Here is a 19,515-nt window from a genome sequence, read left to right as displayed (position 1 = left end):
TCACACTTCCGGCTCCATCGTCTCAAATCGAATGGTTTTTTGAGCGTGTATTCCACGGCATACAATACGTCAGTAAATACCCTAGTCGTGAATGCCCAAAGCTCCTATGTGAAAAAACTACTAAACGTCATCACTCTATCACAAGGCAGCCTTGAGCTTAGCCGTCTGTGATGTAGTTCCTTTATCGTCTCCCGTTAACGTATTACTCCTGATGGTTGAAAGTCACAAAGCTGTGATCATATTGTGGATTATCTTGGGGAACAAAACATGTATATTAGATTTGTGTTGGCACAATCTCTTGAGCAAGGCACCTAACCTCTATCTGCTCCCTTGGCGCCGGGTACCTGGCTGCCTCTCTGCTCTGCCACCTCTCCTCTGCATGTGGTTGTGTGTGCATGTATATCCTCTGTGTGTGTGCATGTATATCCTCTGTGTGTTTAATGTGAGTCAACACAACAGAGCAGAGAAAGCAATTTCCCTGTAAGGGATTAATAAAGTATGTCTTCTTCTTCTTCTTTATTCGAGGAAGCCGTAGCGATGATAGCCGTCAAAAATACGTCATCACTGCACTCCTGTATTTTGCAAGAAATGCTTGGCTGTCCTTCATTTAGAGCAAACATGTCATTATGATTTCTCCCTTTGCTGTTTTTCTCTGTTTGAAACTGTGCTTGTTTTCCAACCGGCCCATCCCTCTCTCCCTTCCCAGTAGGCGTTCCTACAACACCGAGGAGCCCAATCACAGGCCGGCCCTTCACCCCATCCCTCAATGGTCAGCCTGTTAAGGACTTTATGTGTTCACGTTCTTTTTTTCCCCCTTTTTTTCCCTGCCACCCCTCATTGGGCCACTTGAGCCTGGAGCAGATGGAAAGATTGTAGTGCCGGGGGGGAAAGTGAACCAGCAGCAGAGAGAGTGAAGATTGGAAGAAGCCATGCAGAGAGTGAGGCAGTGCAGCGACAATGCTTGATGAACTGAACCACTGACCACTCAAAAGGCTTTCTTTTCCACTTTGACTGAACCCCAGAGAGATCAAGGACAGACTTAAAGGGGAGACATCGTCACAGCTGATGGGCAAAAACCAGCCGAGGACGCGGAGATATTGAGAAATAAAAGAAAGAGTTAAATATATCCACAGATGAAAGCAAAGAGTTACCACATAGAGACGAGAAAAAGTGAGAAATAAAAGTGAAAGGATTCCTACAGGTGTGTCCACAAGGACTGCTCACACACCAGTAAGTCCCAGTAAGTCAGAGAGTGAGAGAGCGTGAGCAGACAGAAGTCCAGGGACAGAGCTCAGAGAAGCATGGCCAACTCAGGTCTCCAGCTGTTGGGTTATTTCCTGGCGTTGGGCGGATGGATCGGCATTATCTCCACCGTCGCCTTGCCCCAGTGGAAGCAGTCTTCGTACGCCGGCGACGCCATCATCACGGCCGTGGGTCTGTACGAGGGGCTGTGGATGAGCTGCGCCTCGCAGAGTACGGGACAGGTGCAGTGCAAGATCTTTGACTCCATGCTCTCGCTGGACAGTGAGTACCGTGTTTGATATTGGATTGACATAAGACTTGTTGATGCTTTCAATTGTTTCTAGACTGTTGGTTAACCCCAACCCTAACCCATACAATGATACCTTCATTGCGTCACAGCAGCTCCATTTGGACCATCAAGGACACATTTTAAGACAAAAACAAGGAAACAGACATTTAATATCACATCAAAATCTCTGAAGAGACGATTTTCTATAACGTACAATTGACCAGGAATAAAATCTGCATTTGATTTGAGGAAACTAAATGATTAAGGCATGGGTTTATTGTCTTCATATAATTAACAACATCTGAAAGGAAATCTAAGTGGGGTAAGCGTGAAGCTAATCAGTTTGTAGACGAGACAAAGAAAGGCTTGTTATTTTTTGTCTTGGCCGTTTGTCTTTGTTTAATCACCTTTAATGTGACGTTTCATCAGCCAGTATGACAAAAGAGAGGATCCAGTGCAACCATCACTTTCAATCCATCTTCCTGAACATCTGTGAGGTTGTAATCCGAATCACAACTGTTATTGTAACTGGCCCGTTAACGGTGGCTGTAAAAATAAAAGAGGGTAAACATGTCCCCGAGCTCTCGCTATCTGGGACATATTAAGCTGTACATCTCACATGAAAACGCTTCTGTTCAAATCGAACCTCCTAAACATCGTGAAGTGCAATGTGTGAGGAGTGGGAGGGGGTCAGGAATGTGGGGTTAAGACATAAATTAGCTCGGAATATGAGCCTCTTGTCAGCTCCAATCTGTAAGTGGGACCTCATAATTAATGACACACAGATTATAGGAATCCATCCCTTCAGTGTCTGCTTAAATCATCCTATTAGAGATGCTAATGAAAGACTATGACGAGGAAGGGGGTGTGTGGGGGGGGGGTGTTCGGTCAGAAGTCACAAAACAATGAGGACTTTTTCCTCTGTTTTTCTCTGTGGTTGTATGTGCTCTCTTGCTGTGTGCTGTCACGCTCGCCTCGAAGCAACAAGTGAGGCACTTTGCAAAATTTGGTGTAAATCAAAACACTTTCTGTGAGCGGATCTCCCGTCTCCTTTGGCTCGTCGCAGCGATGAGAACGGCGTATTGTCCTGGCGTATGAATAGGGACTGTTTTGAAGAAGAAAAGAGCAGTGTTGAGCCAAACACCAGAGATATTCCCAGAATGCACTCCGGCGTCCCCACACGCGCACATTGTTCCATTTGTCCGTCAACACAGCCTCAGTGTGAAGACCAACAGTGAGGAAACTCTTCTTTAAGGGGTTAAGAGCACAATCATCCGAGCATTCTTGATCAATCAGGTGCTTCCCCCCCCCCCACCCTCCCCGAGACAGATTTATGAAATGGAGCAAGATGAGCATCCAATCATGTGTCCAAAGGTCAGAGACGGGCACACCGCGGGTCTGGATGTTGATTGAAACACCCCCTTTGGCGTGGGTTTGATCCCACTGATGTGAGTTCTACATTCGCAGCGGGAGCAGCATGTGACGGTGGAGCTGATTGTTCACCAGACTGTGCTGCGCTCCCAGCAGCCGTACTGCAAACGGTCTAGATGTTCACAGAGGAGACGGTGATCGGTTGAGAAGGATGGTTCTCAGATGAGTGCGAGCGGTGGTGCTGAAAGGACAGCGGTTTCAGAACCAGGGACATCTTAGCGTCATGTGCAAGACGCGATAACCTGCTGCTGCCAATCTGTTCCATCCTATCCGTGACCCTGTGCTGTACGTTGTCTCCGGGTTGTCGTAAGGAATTCCCATGAAAGTGTGTGAGAGGATCTTGGGATTTAGAAGATCAGCGTGGTCAAGCAACTGTCACACATCAATCCCCATTAACTGTGATTGATTCAGGCCATATATGTTTCTCATGGTCGACCAATCACAATCAGGATTCCTTTGAGAGGACATTTACATTTCATTTACCGATAAAGACAAACATAAAACAGTATTAGTTGTGTTCAAGAAATGAGTACACAATCAAAGAAGAAAGGAGGAGTGAAAATTGAATATATAATAGTGAAGTAGCTTCCAAATAAAAAGTGGAAAATGAATTCAGCGATAGGATTTAACGAAAGAGGATTGATGAGGCCAGGTGAATTATGTATTGGATCCGACCAAAAGAGACATATCTCTATTAAAAATGTGAAGTGTAGTTTTATTTTCCTCAGAGTAACTGTTTTATTTTCTTCAGAATTCTAACTTTTCAAAAGAATTCTGACTTTTTCATTCTGTTATACAGTATTGCGCAACAATGGTGGTATGTTCCTGGGTTGTTGAGTGTGTGGTGGTGTACCATGGGCCTTGATTGTGTAGCAGTACTTTTTGAGACAGCATCAAATTCCCTCAAAAAGACAAAAGAAAAACACCCGTTATTTTAGTATGCCTGGAAACGCGTCCCCACTTCCCCACTGAGACACTCGGTCCCAAGCACAGGCACTCCGACGGAACAGCTTCTAAAATCACAAATAGTTACTTTAGACGAGAAAAGTATTTCAGTTTTTAGCAAATGTTAGTCAGACAGAAGGAAACGGTGCATTTCAGATCATTTTCCCGCCGTCGATTGATCGGCATTTGGTGCTGTTGTGAGTATTTGAGCTAGCAGTATGTGCGATTGAGGTGTTGGAGGAACAGCCGAAGCAACAGCGTGGCTTATTGGGGTCGAGTCGCGAGTGGGAAAACAGATATAACGTACAACAGAGTCACCAGTTACCTCACAATGGGACCACACACACACACACACACACACACACACACACACACACACACACACACACACACACACACACACACACACACACACACACACACACACATATTGAAAGCATGTGGGTGGCACTACCAACCTTGGCACTGGAGAGATCAGTCCTAGTGGATGAACCAGCCTTCCCCACCCCCACCCCTCCCTCCTTCTTTTAGCCTTTGCTTTACCCCAAAAGCCCCCGGTCGGCCACCTAGTTTGTCACCAACCGCTCGGATTTGGCCCTGACCTCTGGACTCCCCCTCAGAGAGGAAGAGGAATCCTCAGAGCGGATGAAAGGAAAGACCTCTCTCTGATGAACACTATTCAGAGACTCCATCAAATGAAACTTTGGAGCCATAAATCAGACTTCAAAGTTTGTTCCATCCTCTCCAAGAGCCCCCCCCGCCCCCCCCCCCCCCCCCCCCACACCCGATCATAAGTCCCTTCAGATCAGCTTCTGAAATGCTACTTCACTGCTGCTTGCCATGAATGATTGTGTCAGTGTGTGTGTGTGTGTGTGTGTGTGTGTGTGTGTGTGTGTGTGTGTGTGTGTCACAATGACAGATGATGACTTTCGGTTCCTGTTGATCTACAGCTCTGTTTGAAGCTCTCACACAGTCCGGTTCTGTGTCATGTCCAGCTTTATTCCTAACATTGGAATTTGACAAAAACATCAACAGGTCCGATTGCTCTTTCCTCCAAAGCTCTGAAGACCCTGATGTGTGAGGGAAAGCTCAAATATTGACATGACTCATCTTGTTAATTGTAGTTTAAGGCGATTTGTTTTTGTAGAGACCTTGAAGATTAAAGGGACTGACTTTAGTTTCTGGTTGAACTCTGCTAGATTAGAGAGAACGTAGATTTTCCACCCTGTAAACTGAAGATTGACTTGAACTTGTACCTTAAGGTCCTTATAATAGATCTTCGTCAAGCATTCCTAGTGCTTTGAATTAACGTTCCTCTTTTTAAATCAATGGAAAGCCTCATTCTGGAATTGGGAAACCATTTGACAAATATATTCACTCAATGTAAGCCCACTATCTTTTCTTCCCACGACTTTAAGCTCCGGAAAAAACTAAAACAGTGACAGATGAATCCATTTTGTATTACTTTAGTCTTATTGCTGATCTCGTAAATAGTCATTTAAGGCCATTTTTTAAATAGAAACCTTAAAGATTAGTGTGACTTTGACTTCAAACCATTCTAGATCAGAGTGACAGTTGAGTCTTCACCCTGTAAACTGAAGCTTTGAATTGAAATAGTCACTGAAGGTCCTTTAAATAGACTTCTGTCTAAATCAATGACAACGATCATTTCTGAATTGGGGAACACTTCTACAGAACTCAAATATTTCTGAACTAATCAATTATTTACTATTTTAATTTGATTGCTAATCTCGTAAATGCTGTAGTAGTTTAAGGCAGTTTTTTACAGAAACGTTGGAGATTAAAGTGACTTTGACTTTAGTTTCTGGTCAAACAATTCTAGATAAGAGTGACAGGGGATTCTTCACCTTGTAAACTGAAGCTTTGACTAGAAATGGTCCTTTCAGATCCTTTTAACAGCTCCTTTCTTGATGTTTTTCAAGCTTTCCTATTGCTTTTAGCTGACGTTCTTCTGTCTAAATCAATGACAAACATTTTGAATTGGGAAACAGTTCTCCAGAACATGGAGCTCCAGTAAAAGCTCAAAAATCCTGGAAAAATTAGATTATATTCTATATGAGAGTGAACGTTGTATTGACCTTGTTAGCAGGAGTTTTGACGGGAAATGTACACTTTTAAGACCCTTAAGACCCTCTTAACAGCTCTTTTCTTGATCTTTGGCAGCTTTCTTCTATTGTTTTTAACCATTGCTAATCGACTCTCACTCCAGATTAACTTACTGTATTTTTTGGTGCTGCTTAAAGAACTCCAGAACATTCTGAACTTTTGACAGACTCTGCTTTATTATTCAATTCTATTCTACTCTGATCTAAAAGCATGGAAGAGGTTATTCTTGAATCTGGAAACAGTTTGACTTTAAGACTCTATGGTAACCTTAGGGTTAGGGTTAGACATTCATTGATGGTTCTACTTGACGTTTTGAGACAAAGAACTAAAAGATTTACCTTCTGCTTTTTTTCCCCGAAGCTTTGAGGAGCATTAAAACCCTAACCCTGTCCGACTGAACATCGATGTTAGAGTTGTAACTATCCTTTTGTGTTTTACTTCCTAATTCTATTCAAAGTGTTTGTGACTATATGATTTCGTGCTGTACTCTTTAAGCCCATGTTATTTGACGCTGATGCCTGTGACCCTGTATGAAAAGCTCACTTGTGTTTTCTTTAAAAACCCTTTAACTATTTGTCAGCTCTGTCAGATATCAGATCAGGATATTTGGGCTTTGCATGTTTCCTTCCACCGCCGCTGTGATTCCAACAATTCCCTGGCCTGTTGTAAATAAGCCGCACTCCATCAGTCTCTGACAGTGTCATTAAGCGCTTTGCATCGCTTCAAACACTTCTGTGAGCATTTGAGGCAGCATCGTCTGATCGCTGTGGCGACAGCCCCGTGAAAACAATCTTGCTTTGTGACAAAAAGCCACACTAATCCCACTGTGTGGAACATGTAAAGCAGGCCTCCTACAGCTGCTCCGTGTGAGAGAGAGAGCTGTGTGTTTCATCTGTGTCTGCTCCACCTACAGTCAACGCATGGGTGCAGATTTTGTGCATTTGTGTGTAAATATGTTCCTCCCACTGAGTTATGTGTGCGCCGCGGCCTGTGTGGGCGGCACATTAGATGTTTCAGAAGACAAAACCACACTGGAATGATCCGGAGAAAGACTTGCTAGATCGTTTAAGTTCCAAAACGCTTGGCAAATCACCTCTGGAAATTAAAAGGCTGGAATTCCTCTGCTGGGAAACAGGACAGTGGTGGACTCTCCCTAATGAGCTTTTCTGTCAGAAATGCGTGCGGTCGGGCATCAATCCCGCGTCTGTAGCTTCATTCCCGTCTAATGATCACTTTAATGTCCAGAAATGTGTGTTTTGTTCCAAGTCATCGACTGTTTTTCATCTCCTCACTCTCCCTTTTTTCCATATCTTCTATTGTATCTCCGCCTCCTCCTCTTCCTTTCTTTATCTAGTCCACATCCAGACATGCCGGGCCCTAATGGTGGTGTCGGTGCTGCTGGGCTTCATGGGCATCATCATCAGCGTGGTGGGCATGAAGTGCACTAAAGTGGGAGATAACAACCCGGCCACCAAGACCCGCATCGCTGTGACCGGAGGAGCTCTCTTCCTGCTCGCAGGTGAGAGATTTCTGCTGTTCATGCAACCAATAACATTTAGCAAGAGAGGGGTATATGTCTAGACTGAATCTCTCAATGGGGTCTTCTCCTGTAATTAGAGTCCCTGCTGTAAACAGGAAGTGGTCATTTTAGATGCTGACCTCAGCCATAAACCACGAGCCCAGGGGAGAACATTAACTGAATCAGGACTCATCTGTGTGTTGCTGCAGGGAATGCTGCAGGCTTAAGCTGATCCAGAGCATTAATGCAGCAATCTCATTAATCTGTTGTCCCCCCACAGGTCTATGCACACTGGTGTCTGTGTCCTGGTATGCCACTCAGGTGTCCTATCAGTTCTTCAACCCAAACACACCGCCCAACGCAAGGTATGTGAAAGAGCTGCACAGTACCTCAACAGAACATTGAGATTATACATGCAACCGTGCACATGTGACAGTACATTCTTACTTGACTTAAGTTAGGTTGAGGCAACAAAGCTTCCTTGTTCAAACCCGAAAAAGATTGGGGTTTTGGGTTAAGAAACTACGTTAGTGATGTTTTTTTTTGAATGAGTTAAAATGTCATCTTTCTTAGCTTGCGTCAATTAAGAGGTACCACATTACAATAAGACGATCCTTATAAAGGGTTTATGAATAGTTTGTACTTCATTTATTAATCCGGTTGTGACTTACACTTTATAAATCATTAATAAGCTTTTATAAGACGAGAGATAAACAGGGCCACTGTGACCGGCTGCTTGCCAAATAGTGAGCCCACATTTATCTGTACTGCTAAGCCTTATAGTGGCTTCATAGCTTCCTTCCTCTTCTTCATCAGCCGGCATCCTCAACTCAGTGAACGACAGATACCCAGGATGCTGACTGATGAAGAAGAGGAAGGAAGATAGGTAGCCAATATAAGGCTTAGTCATTTTGCCAAATAGTGAGCTTGTGTTGATGTATGAAACTATGTTAGAACTGGTTTATAAATGGTTCTTAATGATTAATAAAGTGTTTACAACCTGATTAATAAACCCTTTATGAATCCTTTAAGAGGGTAGTCTTATTGTAAAGTGGTACCAACTAAGATAACAGGTTAGTCTGGTTAGTTTAAAGCTTTAATCTACTGCTGTATTTGATGCCTTGGAGTCCCAAAGGATGACTCAACTCAAAATGAGGAAATACAGGACGATGCAACAGGAAGTGTCATATCCACACGTGTATAATGAATTAGTAAAGTGGGTTTATAGATATTCTTTGGTATTTCATGGGTAAAAGGACCTTGTTTTTGCCAACCAATCACTCAGAGTCACTCTAATAACATCTTCAAGCTAGTGAAGACATTAAACCTCAGCCATGCTGCACACCTGTCTCCTTTACAGCCTCTCCTCCCCTCTCTCTCTTACAGGTATGAGTTTGGTTCGGCCCTGTTCGTGGGCTGGGCCGCGGCCAGTCTGACGGTGTTGGGCGGCGCCCTGCTGTGCTGCTCCTGCTCGAAAGAGGACATGCGAGGGCAGCAGTATTACCGCCAATCACAGCCCTCCACAGCCAGGGAGTACGTGTAAACCTCACCCCCCCTCCCAGCAGCCACTCAAACAGAGAGCATCGGACACGCTTGGCAAGCCCCCTCCTCCATCAGATTATACCAAACAAAACACAAAGAGACTATCACGCGTAGGACTCACACACAGACACAGGAACACACACATTATTACACACAGTATCCACCAGCAGCATGTCTTTTGGTGGCTTAATATAACCTTCATACAGTATGTCAACCATCCAGCTCATAACGATTCAAAGCGTTCAGTAGAGTGGTGCAGTAATGAGTCCCGGACCCGTAGATGAGTTAGCATTTTAGCACTTCTGGTTCCCTCGTCTCTAGATCAATGAAATAAGGTCTGTGGTTAACACAAGCTAAAGAGACTATTTGTTCTACAACGTAAGATAGTCAGTAGATACCCCACTCATGAATGTCCTGTATGTGTCATAAAAACAGCTGTTGCTAACAAGTGACTTAATTGGACCGCTACATGCCTTTAGCTCAGCGTCAGTGACATGAAGTTACCATGATGTACAGCCTAACGTTAGCCTTTCACTTCTGGTGATTACATTTACTGTAAATATCTGGAGAGTATCCCACGTGTGTTCGCCACAGAGCTTATTTCCCTGCAATATTTAAAAATCCAATGGAAAAATTGTCCATGGTTTTTTTGTTAAGGGAGCGTTTGCGATGCTAACTTCTGGGTCCGAAAATACGTCATCACTGCACCACTTTATGGGGAACGGAAACCTCTCTATGTGCCGTAATGTCATTATTTATCTACTTCAATTAGAAGCAGCTGCTTAGATTTGACCACAAACACTCACCACTTTCAAATAAAAGGTATCAAAGCAGAGAGAATGGACATGGAGCTAGAAATAGCACCACTGCAAAACTTGTTCATTAGCATGTCCTTTGCTTCCTGGTTGGAGCTGCATCTGTGTATTGCCTCCATATTGCTCTGTGTGTTCACTCTCCACTGGTGCAGTTACATTGTGTGAAGGGAAAGAAAGTCCTGAATTAAAAAATCTGAATACTTCCTCCACCACTGGAAGTCCCTAACCTACGCAAAATATGAAGAAATGAACTGCCTAATTTTGCTTGATAAAAAGGAGTGAGAAACCCATCAGGTAAAGTAGTCCTATGGAGACCCAGACGTTTAAAAAGAGGTCAAAGTCTTTAAAAATCAGCCAATAAAACACACACCAATTAGCAGTTTTTATTTGTTGACTTTAAATCATCTCCGGGTTGTAAAACCACAGCAAAATTCCAAGGAAAAATCACAAGGACTTGATCGCAGTAGCCTAATGAAGACAGTTGATTGGTTAGCCCAGGGGTGTCCAAACCTATTTCACCGAGGGCCACATACAGAAAAATACACGGAGAGCTGGGCCGCTTCTAGAGGTGAATACCGTCTCAAAAGTGAAGTTATAAGTTAGCAAAACAAATCAAATGTAGGTGAATAATGCGCAATACTTGAAAATGGTTTAAGGAAAGAACAGCCTACATCCCGTCTGTCTTTAGGGGTTCATTTATTTTGTTGGCAGCTCATTCCTTAAAACAGAAGCCTCAGAGTGCTGATAATCAGAGTAAATATGAAGGTTCCATTTCAAGCTGGTTATAGAAATAAGTTGTTGGTTTTTTTTTAATCAACTCAGATTTGTTAGAACATGTTTTAAATTCTAAATGACTGAATTTATTTTAAATTGGGCTCATTAATATATTTGAACATATACATTTGAGAAGTACAAAATAAGAGAAGCAGAAGTTTAATTTGTGGGCCGTATTCATTATACTTTTAGAATGTGCAGAGGGCCGATTCAAAATGGCCCCCGGGCCGTACTTTGGACACCCCTGGGTTAGCCTAACCAAAATGCCAATTAGGATGCAGGTAGGTTCAGCGTCCCGTGTAATGAAGGCCTCAAGCGTCCGTTTTTTCTTACTGCTGACAAACATCCTGCCCTAAAAACACGTGGCTAGTTCTCAAATAGCGACCATCTGAGCATGAAGACACAATGTGAACTGCAGGAGTGGAGATGAATGGTTGTTCTGAAGGAGTTTCATTAAGTATGAATGCTGTTAATGATCATCATTTTTACGCTAAAAAACAAACACTTGATCACCAACCTCCATCTCCTAACACCGTCATTTCATACACTCCTTGTAATCTCCTGTATAACCGAAGCAGTCTGAGCTAACTCATGCACTTCCCATGGGTCATCTCACAGCAGATCATAAACTATAGTACAAATATAGTTCATGTAAGCTAGCAGGATGCTTTTAAATAATATTCTGCAGTAGAACTTCAGGGGATGAAGATTTTCTGCCTCATTTTTTGAAAGTGCCTCCCATTAGAGCCCGTCAAACTCAACAGAGGGCTTAATTGACTCTTGAGTTCCCTCTCGATGCTCCCTCACACACATCCCTTGCTCCTGTTTCTGAGAGAGCCTGTCCATCACGGTTCAGGATAATAAGGCCATTAACTTTTCTTAGAATTGCTTCCCCATTTCCGGCCTCTCTTTTCGGCAGACACTTGTTTCTGGAGTGCTCTGTTTTTGTCAGATTGGTGAGGGGGGTGGGGGGTGGGGGTTGCTAGGTCAATAGAATAAATAAAAGGGGGATGTCAGGCGTCACCCGACTGTCATTAGCAGCTGTGCTTTGAATGGGGATTGCGCAACAACAAGTCTGATGAAGAACTACCTGTAGAGCTACGTCCAAAGAGAAAAACAAACCTTGCAGTTCTAGATTCTTATTGAGGAGGGTCTTCTCATCTCACTCCCAGCAAGAAAGCTAATAAACCTATCCTTCAAAAGGTCAAGAAATAGCTAATGAACAAGTAGCTAACGTAGTTTCCCTTCCAGTCCTTTATTATTAATATTTATTTGACATTCTTCATCTCTTAAAATGTAGATGACCGACACTTTTTTCTTTGCTAACATCATTTTAACCCCCAATAAATCCTTCGTTGTGGTGGAATTGTCAAAGGAGATCAGGTCCTCTGTCTTTTGCTAAACACTTTTCCTAAAACTCAGTGAAAAAAGTCATGGCGTAAAGGAAAGATGATAGGAGAATTCATTAGGACTCAGGAAAGGAGACTGTGGGGCTAGGAAAATCTGACCGTACCCACACTGGGCGTTGTATTTACGGTGGTTAACTACAATTTTCCGTACAAGGGACTCCAATAAAGCATCTAGATATTGTACTTTGCACTGAACGTTCCTATGGTGCTGTTTTAAGGAAGTGGACAGCGGTGACACATCTATTCTACATTACCAAGGACTGGATTTCAAGGTCAAAAATGAGTCTGAGCCACACACTCCAATTAAAACGTATTCATACCATTAGAACAGGTTTTAGAGTTGAAATTTAAGAAAACCAAAACTTTATTTGCTCAGTTTACATTTTTAATAAGTGTTCGTATTCTGTCTTCTGCTTGGGCACTTTGGTAAGTTAAGCATGAATTGGAAAATGCTGAATAAGCACCGCAACTTACTTTTTCTTGATCTACATCGGTTGTTTCTGAATGTTGCGCAATGTATCGTAGAGTGGCATTACCTCCTTTCTTTTGGTCAAGCATAGAGCAATGTAGTCTAAACTAAAGGAGATTATAAAGGAAGCATTAAAGCGTCTTTCCTATCATCCAGAGAATCCGGACAGGGACCTTGCTAAGTATAAATGACAATTCGATCACAACCCTTTCTGTATCACCAACCCTAACCCTAGTTTCTTTCTCATTAACCCCAACCCTAGTTTCTTTCTCACTAACCCTAACCCTAGTTTCTTTCTCACTAACCCCAACCCTAGTTTCTTTCTCACTAACCCTAACCCTAGTTTCTTTCTCACTAACCCCAACCCTAGTTTCTTTCTCACTAACCCTAACCCTAGTTTCTTTCTTTCTCACTAACCCCAACCCTAGTTTCTTTCTCACTAACCCTAACCCTAGTTTCTTTCTCACTAACCCCAACCCTAGTTTCTTTCTCACTAACCCTAACCTAGTTTCTTTCTCACTAACCCTAACCAGCTGTTGGAGATTCTGAGCGGTCCTTGATGTGTCTCTTATTTCCCCTCCTGTCCTCTAATCCTGTTCTTCTCTGACTGTCTTCTTCTCTCCTCTAATTCAGGGCAGAGTTGTTGAGTGAAACTAGTTTCCCTGACTGATCAGCCCCCGCCTCATTATCGAGGACTGTCCCGACTGTCCAACCACTGTCTTCCCTCCTTACCCCCCCCCCCCCCACGTTATCGCTTAGAAACCTAAATTTGGATCGTAGAATATTCTCTCTTTTTCCTCATCTGCACCTTATCAGTCTTGTTGGGAATCAAGATGAATTGTCTTCTCCCATTTCCCCCTCCAACCTTCTGAGCCTTTTTCTGTAAATATGGACTCTTTAAGGATATGTGAGAAATAAGACGACCTCCATTTCAACCCTCCCAACCCCCTCCTCTGTCTCACGTTTGGTGGAAAGTTAACAATATTTAGAAACCCTTTGAGGTTCTGTTGCGCTGATTTATGATTTCGCTCATATCCTATGACCTCTGGGTGTTTTTGTAAATGTTTCTTTAGGTTTTTTTTGTGTGTGCGCTGTGACTGTACTTTGACTGAAACGTGTCTTTTTTTTCCCTTTTGAATTGCAGACCAAATGTTAAAAGTACCCCACCAGAGAAAAGGGAGCAGTACTTGTAGTTTGGGAGAGTCTTCTGGCCTTACCATTGGTTTAGATTCTGTCAACAGACAAAACCCTCCCACTGAGGAATTCAAAAACAGACAAACAGAAACACAATTAAAGTAAGAGAAGCAACCTTTTTTAAAAGCAGCAACATCAATTTGAGTCTTTGTTGAAGTTCAAAAAAAGTGTCCTAATGCCGTAGTCGTTTCAGTAGTTTGGAGATATCCTGGTCTTGTCTGTTTTGTTGACTTCAGGAGAAACAGTAATTCAGGGTATGTTTGTTCTGTAACATGTTAAAAGCCCGGGTGTACATACCACCTATTCTTTATTTTTACTACATATATAATGTGTTACTACAGTGCCTTATAACACATGTTTGTGCACATGTATGTTTTCTTTTTGACTTCATGGATTCGTTAAAGTCTGTGGTCATAGTTCCTCTGCCGGCCGTTCTGTGTGCCTTTTTTCTATTGTTGGATTTCTGAAAATGAATGTGAAGCTACTCTTAAGTACCACTTATGAAACAACAACTACATACGATTGATCTTAAGCATAGTGCCTTATGCCACTGTTTGTAATAAGCTGTGTGCCTGTTACCGAGTAGCCTGGATTGAGGATATACCCAGTACATTCATTTAGTTTCAAGTGCCAATATGATTTTGAGTAAGCGACAGAGTCATTGTATTATTGACTGTAAAGGACGTACTGTACTGTGTGTTGTCTCCTGTACTAAGGAACGCCAGTTTTCTGAGTGTTCAAAATGCCCTTCTGATGCCTGCATTTATTTACCATGTCATTCCTTTCTCTAATATTTACCTCCTCAATGTTGTGTATCATCTCATTCACAGTATACCCCTGTCTGTTTCTTTTAGAATAAAGTAAACAGAGGAATAAAAATGGATTTGGTCATGAGTCAGTGCTTTTTCACTTGTTTCCTTGCCTGACTTTTCTCACCGCTCCCCTCCTCTCCAGCTCAAATACTTCCTTTGCACCCCGTTGTTCAATAATTGCAGACGTGGAATTCCACTTCTGCTCCAGTGGACTGTAGCACGCTCTCTGAGGCGGACTCACATTTTGCTCACCACTACTACAAATGACTACAAGGCTGCAGAATTCCTCTCATTCAGCTAAACAGCACTTGTTAATTCAAAAATGAGTCTGCTTCAATGTGAGAGGAAGTTGCATTCATTAAGTATCGAGATTTTCATCCCAGCTGGTGACACCACTTCTATATTGATCCCCAAAACGTTAATAGATTAATTAAATGACTATCTAATCAATGTCCACCTGCCAATATGTACATAACGAGGATTATTTGACATTCTTCCTGCCTTTACTTGCCATGGACAGCTGGAAGGACAGTGTGTTTCCACGGTAAGAGATGCAGAACAGAATCCACAACCTTAATTATGTGCAAAAATGCATTTCAAGGTTCAAGGAAAGCTTAAGATGATGCATTACCAGTCTGAGTTAGCCAATTCGAGAAGGTTTGGGTCAGGGTTACTCCACAGTTGTGGTCTTTGTCCAACCAATCATCAAACAAGAATGTAATTACGGGACAATTCTGCTGAACTCCAAAACCCTAACCAGTGTTCGAACTATGCCGAGATTTTCGGGGGGTCCCATTTTTCTCTCGGGGGGGGGGGGGGGGCAAAGCTTGCTCTTGCGCTTGACTCAGAGCGCGGATCTCGAAAACACTATTTTAGAGACCCCCCAACATTTCCCAAATCATGTTTTCGGGGGATCTCGTGTCAGTTTCAGGGGGTCTCGGATCCCCCGAGTCCCCCCGTAGCTCGGACACTGACCCTAACCCTAACCCCATAGCAAAAATCCTGCCCCAATGTCATAAAATGATCTATTATTGAAAAACAAAAGGTGATATCTCAGGTTTAATCCAAGTAAAACATGTTGGACAGAATCCACCACCCTCATATTGTGCTAAATGCATTTGAAAGTTGAAGCTGAACTTGATGTGTTAACGGTGTGAGTTAGCCAAATCAAAGCTAGGGTGCAACCACCCCTTGTTAAAGGTCCCCTCTATTGTTGTAGAGCAAGTACAGGTGCTATGCAACTACTGTACAATTATCAAATTCCCACATATATGTAGAAGTAAACACTCTGCATGTTCAGTTCAACATGAAGTATGAACCTGAAGATAGATATGTTATGTTTGTTAGGCTTCAACTTGAAATGTAATCATGGACAAAACCAATCAAATCTATCTCGATTCCCCAACATGCACAAGCCGATGTTCAAGTGATGTAAACACATGGCATGGGAAACTACTCTTTTTACAGGCAACAGGAGAAACAAGTGCAAAAAATCCCAGTTGAATAAAGAGCGCTTTTCAGTTTGCGAGCGTGTGCTACTCTGACTCCATCTGTGTGAACATGTTAGAGAGGGATTTGTTCACAGCCATTATGTAGGGAAGGGATGTTAGCGTGAACATATATGGGTATTATAAAACAGGTAATACATGTCTACATGTCGGCTCAATGAGGGAACATACCGTATTTAATTTTTGGGGCAAAAAAGTGTCTGTGAGTGTAGTAAAAATAAGGCAGTGTAGTAAAAATAAGGCAGTTTGGGAGGCGAAAAAAAAGCGCCGTGTGGACAGCAGTGGTGGGAACAGAGTACAGACGTGAAATGTCACACACACCTGACATGTACGGACTCTCCGACACTAACTATGACTATACAGTGTGTTTAACAACACTGACGTGGAGGCTAACTTTCACACCGTTTAAGACTGTCATGTAAGAAAACACAAATGTTCCCCGGGGTCATTTCTCCATATGTACGACGGTGCCCTACAGAAGCATTTCACAACCCTAACCCTAATGACTCATAACACGTTCATGAATCTCAGATCCAAATGAAACTCATCAGCCTCTGTCTCTTTGTGATAAACTCAAACTATCAGGGGATTATTCCGTCCTTCTTATCACTTTACTCGTATGAAGGGATTCAATTGTTAGCAGTAAATTTCATGAAACTGTCTACAACCACCCTCCCTCCTTCCCTCCCTCCCTCCCTTCAGCCCTTCCTCCTTATATACCTTCAACCTTTAATCCTTTCTACATTTCATCATCCATTTATCCCTCTCTCACTTAATCCCTTATCCCTCCCTTCATCCCTTTATCATTCATCTATTCGACCCTTCATTTCTTGACCGCTTCATCCCTTCCTCCTTTCATCTCCTCTACCCTCACCCCTCCCTTCTTACATCCCTTTGACCCTTCATTCATTCCTTCCTCACTTCATCCTTTCATCCCTCTATCATTCATCCCTTCCTCCCTCCTTATGTCCTTTATCAATCCTTCTTCCCTTCCTCTTTACACCTCGTCAACACTTCATCCCTCCCTTCCTACATACCTTAACCCTTCATCAGTCTCTCCCTTCATCTCTTTCTCCGTACATCTCTTTGCCCCTTCATCCCTTCCTACATCCCTTAACCATTCATCCCTTCCTCCTTACAGCTATACAACCCTTCATTCCTCACTCCCTACATCTCTTTCTCCTCACATCCCATCATCCTTCCTTCCCTCCCTCCTTACATCTAAGTGACCCTTCATCCCTCCCTCCTTACATCTCGTCAACCCTTCATCCCTTCCTCCTCCTGTGGACCCTTTATTCCTCTCTCCCTACATTATTCTCCCCACATCCCACATCCTTCCCTCCCGACTTCCCTTTGTCCGATCATCCCTCCATTAGCCTGACAGACCTCCCCCCTCACCCTTTTTCACCCTTCTCTTACCTTCACCAGTGTTTAACCTGCCCTACCTCTCGTAATTAAACACTTTGACAGACATATTGTTCGTGTCAGGCCCTGGTTGGTGAATCTTTACCTAAGTAAAGCATCTGAAGATCTCCTCAACACTTCTGATATGAGATATTGAGCTGCACACACACTGTATGTTGGCTCCCAGAGCAGAGGTTACTTACATAATGAAACCGATGAACAAAGCTTGCAGCACAAACCAAGTCATAACAGTTAATACCGGAATGTGTTTTCCCCCTGTTAGCACTCTGAATGATGGATGATGTCCTACACATGTGTTTCAGTGGGACTCGTTCATCGTGGTAATCCAGGAATGCGAGCCTGGAAACTATGTCCTTTATTGTTTAACTGCACACATCATTAAAATATAGCAACACGTTTTTTTTTTGTGCGACTCATCATTCATATGGAGGGGAGTGAGGGCTGACAGCAGACCCTTTACATTAAACAACCTAATGAAGAAGATCTGCATTGATAGCATAACAGCTCTGCATTAACATGTCTGTAACGTATACATAATGCTGAGGTGTGTAGTTAAATTATCACAGATGTTTCCAAAATGTTGTCAAGGTAATCAATTCAACTGATTGCCTGTAAAGGGTCAAATCCTGTTGGTGGTCGTCATAAAAATTACTTCATTTTTCATTTTTTGGGCCAGATTCTGGTTTGGATCTTGGTCATTTCTAAGATTCTTTGTCATAAAAATGATAAAATACGACTCACAAAATAAAATACACTCAACATCTTTCCTAAATTTTTTAGATGTTGGTCATTTTTTACATTTTTAGTCATAAAACACTCAAAGAAAACCATTAAAAACAACCCATAAAATACTAAACACACAACATGAATTCCTATATATAGACATATTGGTGCAGCTTACAGGAAATGTCGATGTTGGGTCATATTCTGTGTTTTTGTTGAGCCAATATAATCTAAAAAGTTCAGAATGGGAGACTATTGTGTCTCTTTTGTAAATAGAATGGCAGAATTCAATATAGAAGAGGCTGCAGGTTTGTTTGTTTGTTTGTTTGTTGTGTGATGACTCTGACCTCCTGTTTTTTGGAGTAAGTGTTGACCACATACCAAACATTCCACCGTTACGACCCTGGCTGCCTGAATTGTAAATAACCCAACAGTGAGGAAATGTGTTTGAACCGGGGAACGATATGAATCTGAAGGAGTCACCCACTGTAGAGAAAACCACAAACCAAACAAACTGCTTCAGGCCAGATTCGATTAAGGCTGGTTTAGGAGTGAAGAGCTGCAGTGCAGGCCTCTCTCACACTGAAGCTCAGAGTTCACCCAGCAGTGAATCCCTGCCGTGTGATAGGCTGCGCTGTAGTGCAGCCTGGTGGTCACTGTGCGCTCTGTCTTTGTTTACAGATTATAAATGTGACTGTCCTTCGCTTTCTTTCCAACTTCCTCAGTCTCTTCTCTTCTCAGTCAGCATCGGGTTTAATTGCCAAGTAGGTTTTCATAGAGGAATTTGTTTTCATTCATTTTTCAAAGAAACAATCTGTGCAGTTTTATGTCCAGCAGTGGCTCAGTCAGTGGGGGCTTGGACTGGGAATCGTAGGGTCGCCGGTTCAAGACCCCAAACAGATATGAAATATGGAAGTGGACTGCTACTTGGAGAGGTCCCAGTTCACCTCCTAGGCCCTGCTGTGGTGCCCTTGAGCAAGGCACGGGACACCTCCAATCCCCCCCTCCCCATTGCTCCCCGGGCGCTGCACAATAGCTGCCCACTGCTCCTAGTACTAGGATGGGTTAAATGCAGAGGACCAATTTCACTGTGTGTGCTCTGCTGTGTGCATGTATGTGAGTAATAAAGAGGGTTTCATCCTCCGATTCTATTCCAGTTTTTAAAGGGGGTAGCTCACCCTGTCCTTTAGTCAGCTGCTGGAAGAATCAAACAGAATATCAGAGTGCAGATGCTCTCCAGATATTAACAATAGACTTGTACATAGATTCTGACAAATACTTTGAAATAAGG

General features: G+C 42.8%; 1 protein-coding gene across 2 annotated transcripts; it reads left to right on the top strand.

Annotated features, from left to right (window-relative positions):
- The first annotated feature begins 797 nt into the window (after positions 1 to 797).
- cldn19 (claudin 19) lies at positions 798 to 14,650 on the top strand. 2 transcript variants are annotated; one of them, XM_063911939.1, is made up of 5 exons: positions 798 to 1,524; positions 7,389 to 7,553; positions 7,834 to 7,918; positions 8,940 to 9,086; positions 13,196 to 14,650. In XM_063911939.1, the coding sequence occupies exons 1-5, from the start codon at positions 1,302 to 1,304 to the stop codon at positions 13,230 to 13,232; spliced, it is 657 nt and encodes a 218-aa protein (XP_063768009.1). In that variant the 5' UTR covers positions 798 to 1,301; the 3' UTR covers positions 13,233 to 14,650. The 2 variants fall into 2 exon arrangements, with proteins under 2 accessions (XP_063768009.1, XP_063768008.1); XM_063911938.1 differs by having other exon boundaries at positions 800 to 1,524; positions 13,707 to 14,650.
- The last annotated feature ends 4,865 nt before the right edge of the window (positions 14,651 to 19,515 follow it).

The sequence above is a fragment of the Eleginops maclovinus genome, chromosome 20 (genome assembly GCF_036324505.1).
Source record: "Eleginops maclovinus isolate JMC-PN-2008 ecotype Puerto Natales chromosome 20, JC_Emac_rtc_rv5, whole genome shotgun sequence".
NCBI classification, from domain to species: domain Eukaryota; kingdom Metazoa; phylum Chordata; class Actinopteri; order Perciformes; family Eleginopidae; genus Eleginops; species Eleginops maclovinus.
Note: the sequence above shows the minus strand (reverse complement) of the source record. Positions and strands in the feature narration are given on the sequence as shown.

Coding starts and splice junctions, on each gene's coding strand:
- cldn19 (XM_063911938.1), top strand. CDS start 1,302: ATGGCCAACTCAGGTCTCCAGCTGTTGGGTTATTTCCTGGCGTTGGGC. Junction 7,919..8,939: donor AACACACCGCCCAACGCAAG/GTATGTGAAAGA, acceptor TCTCTCTTACAG/GTATGAGTTTGGTTCGGCCC. Junction 9,087..13,706: donor CAGCCCTCCACAGCCAGGGA/GTACGTGTAAAC, acceptor TTTGAATTGCAG/ACCAAATGTTAAAAGTACCC.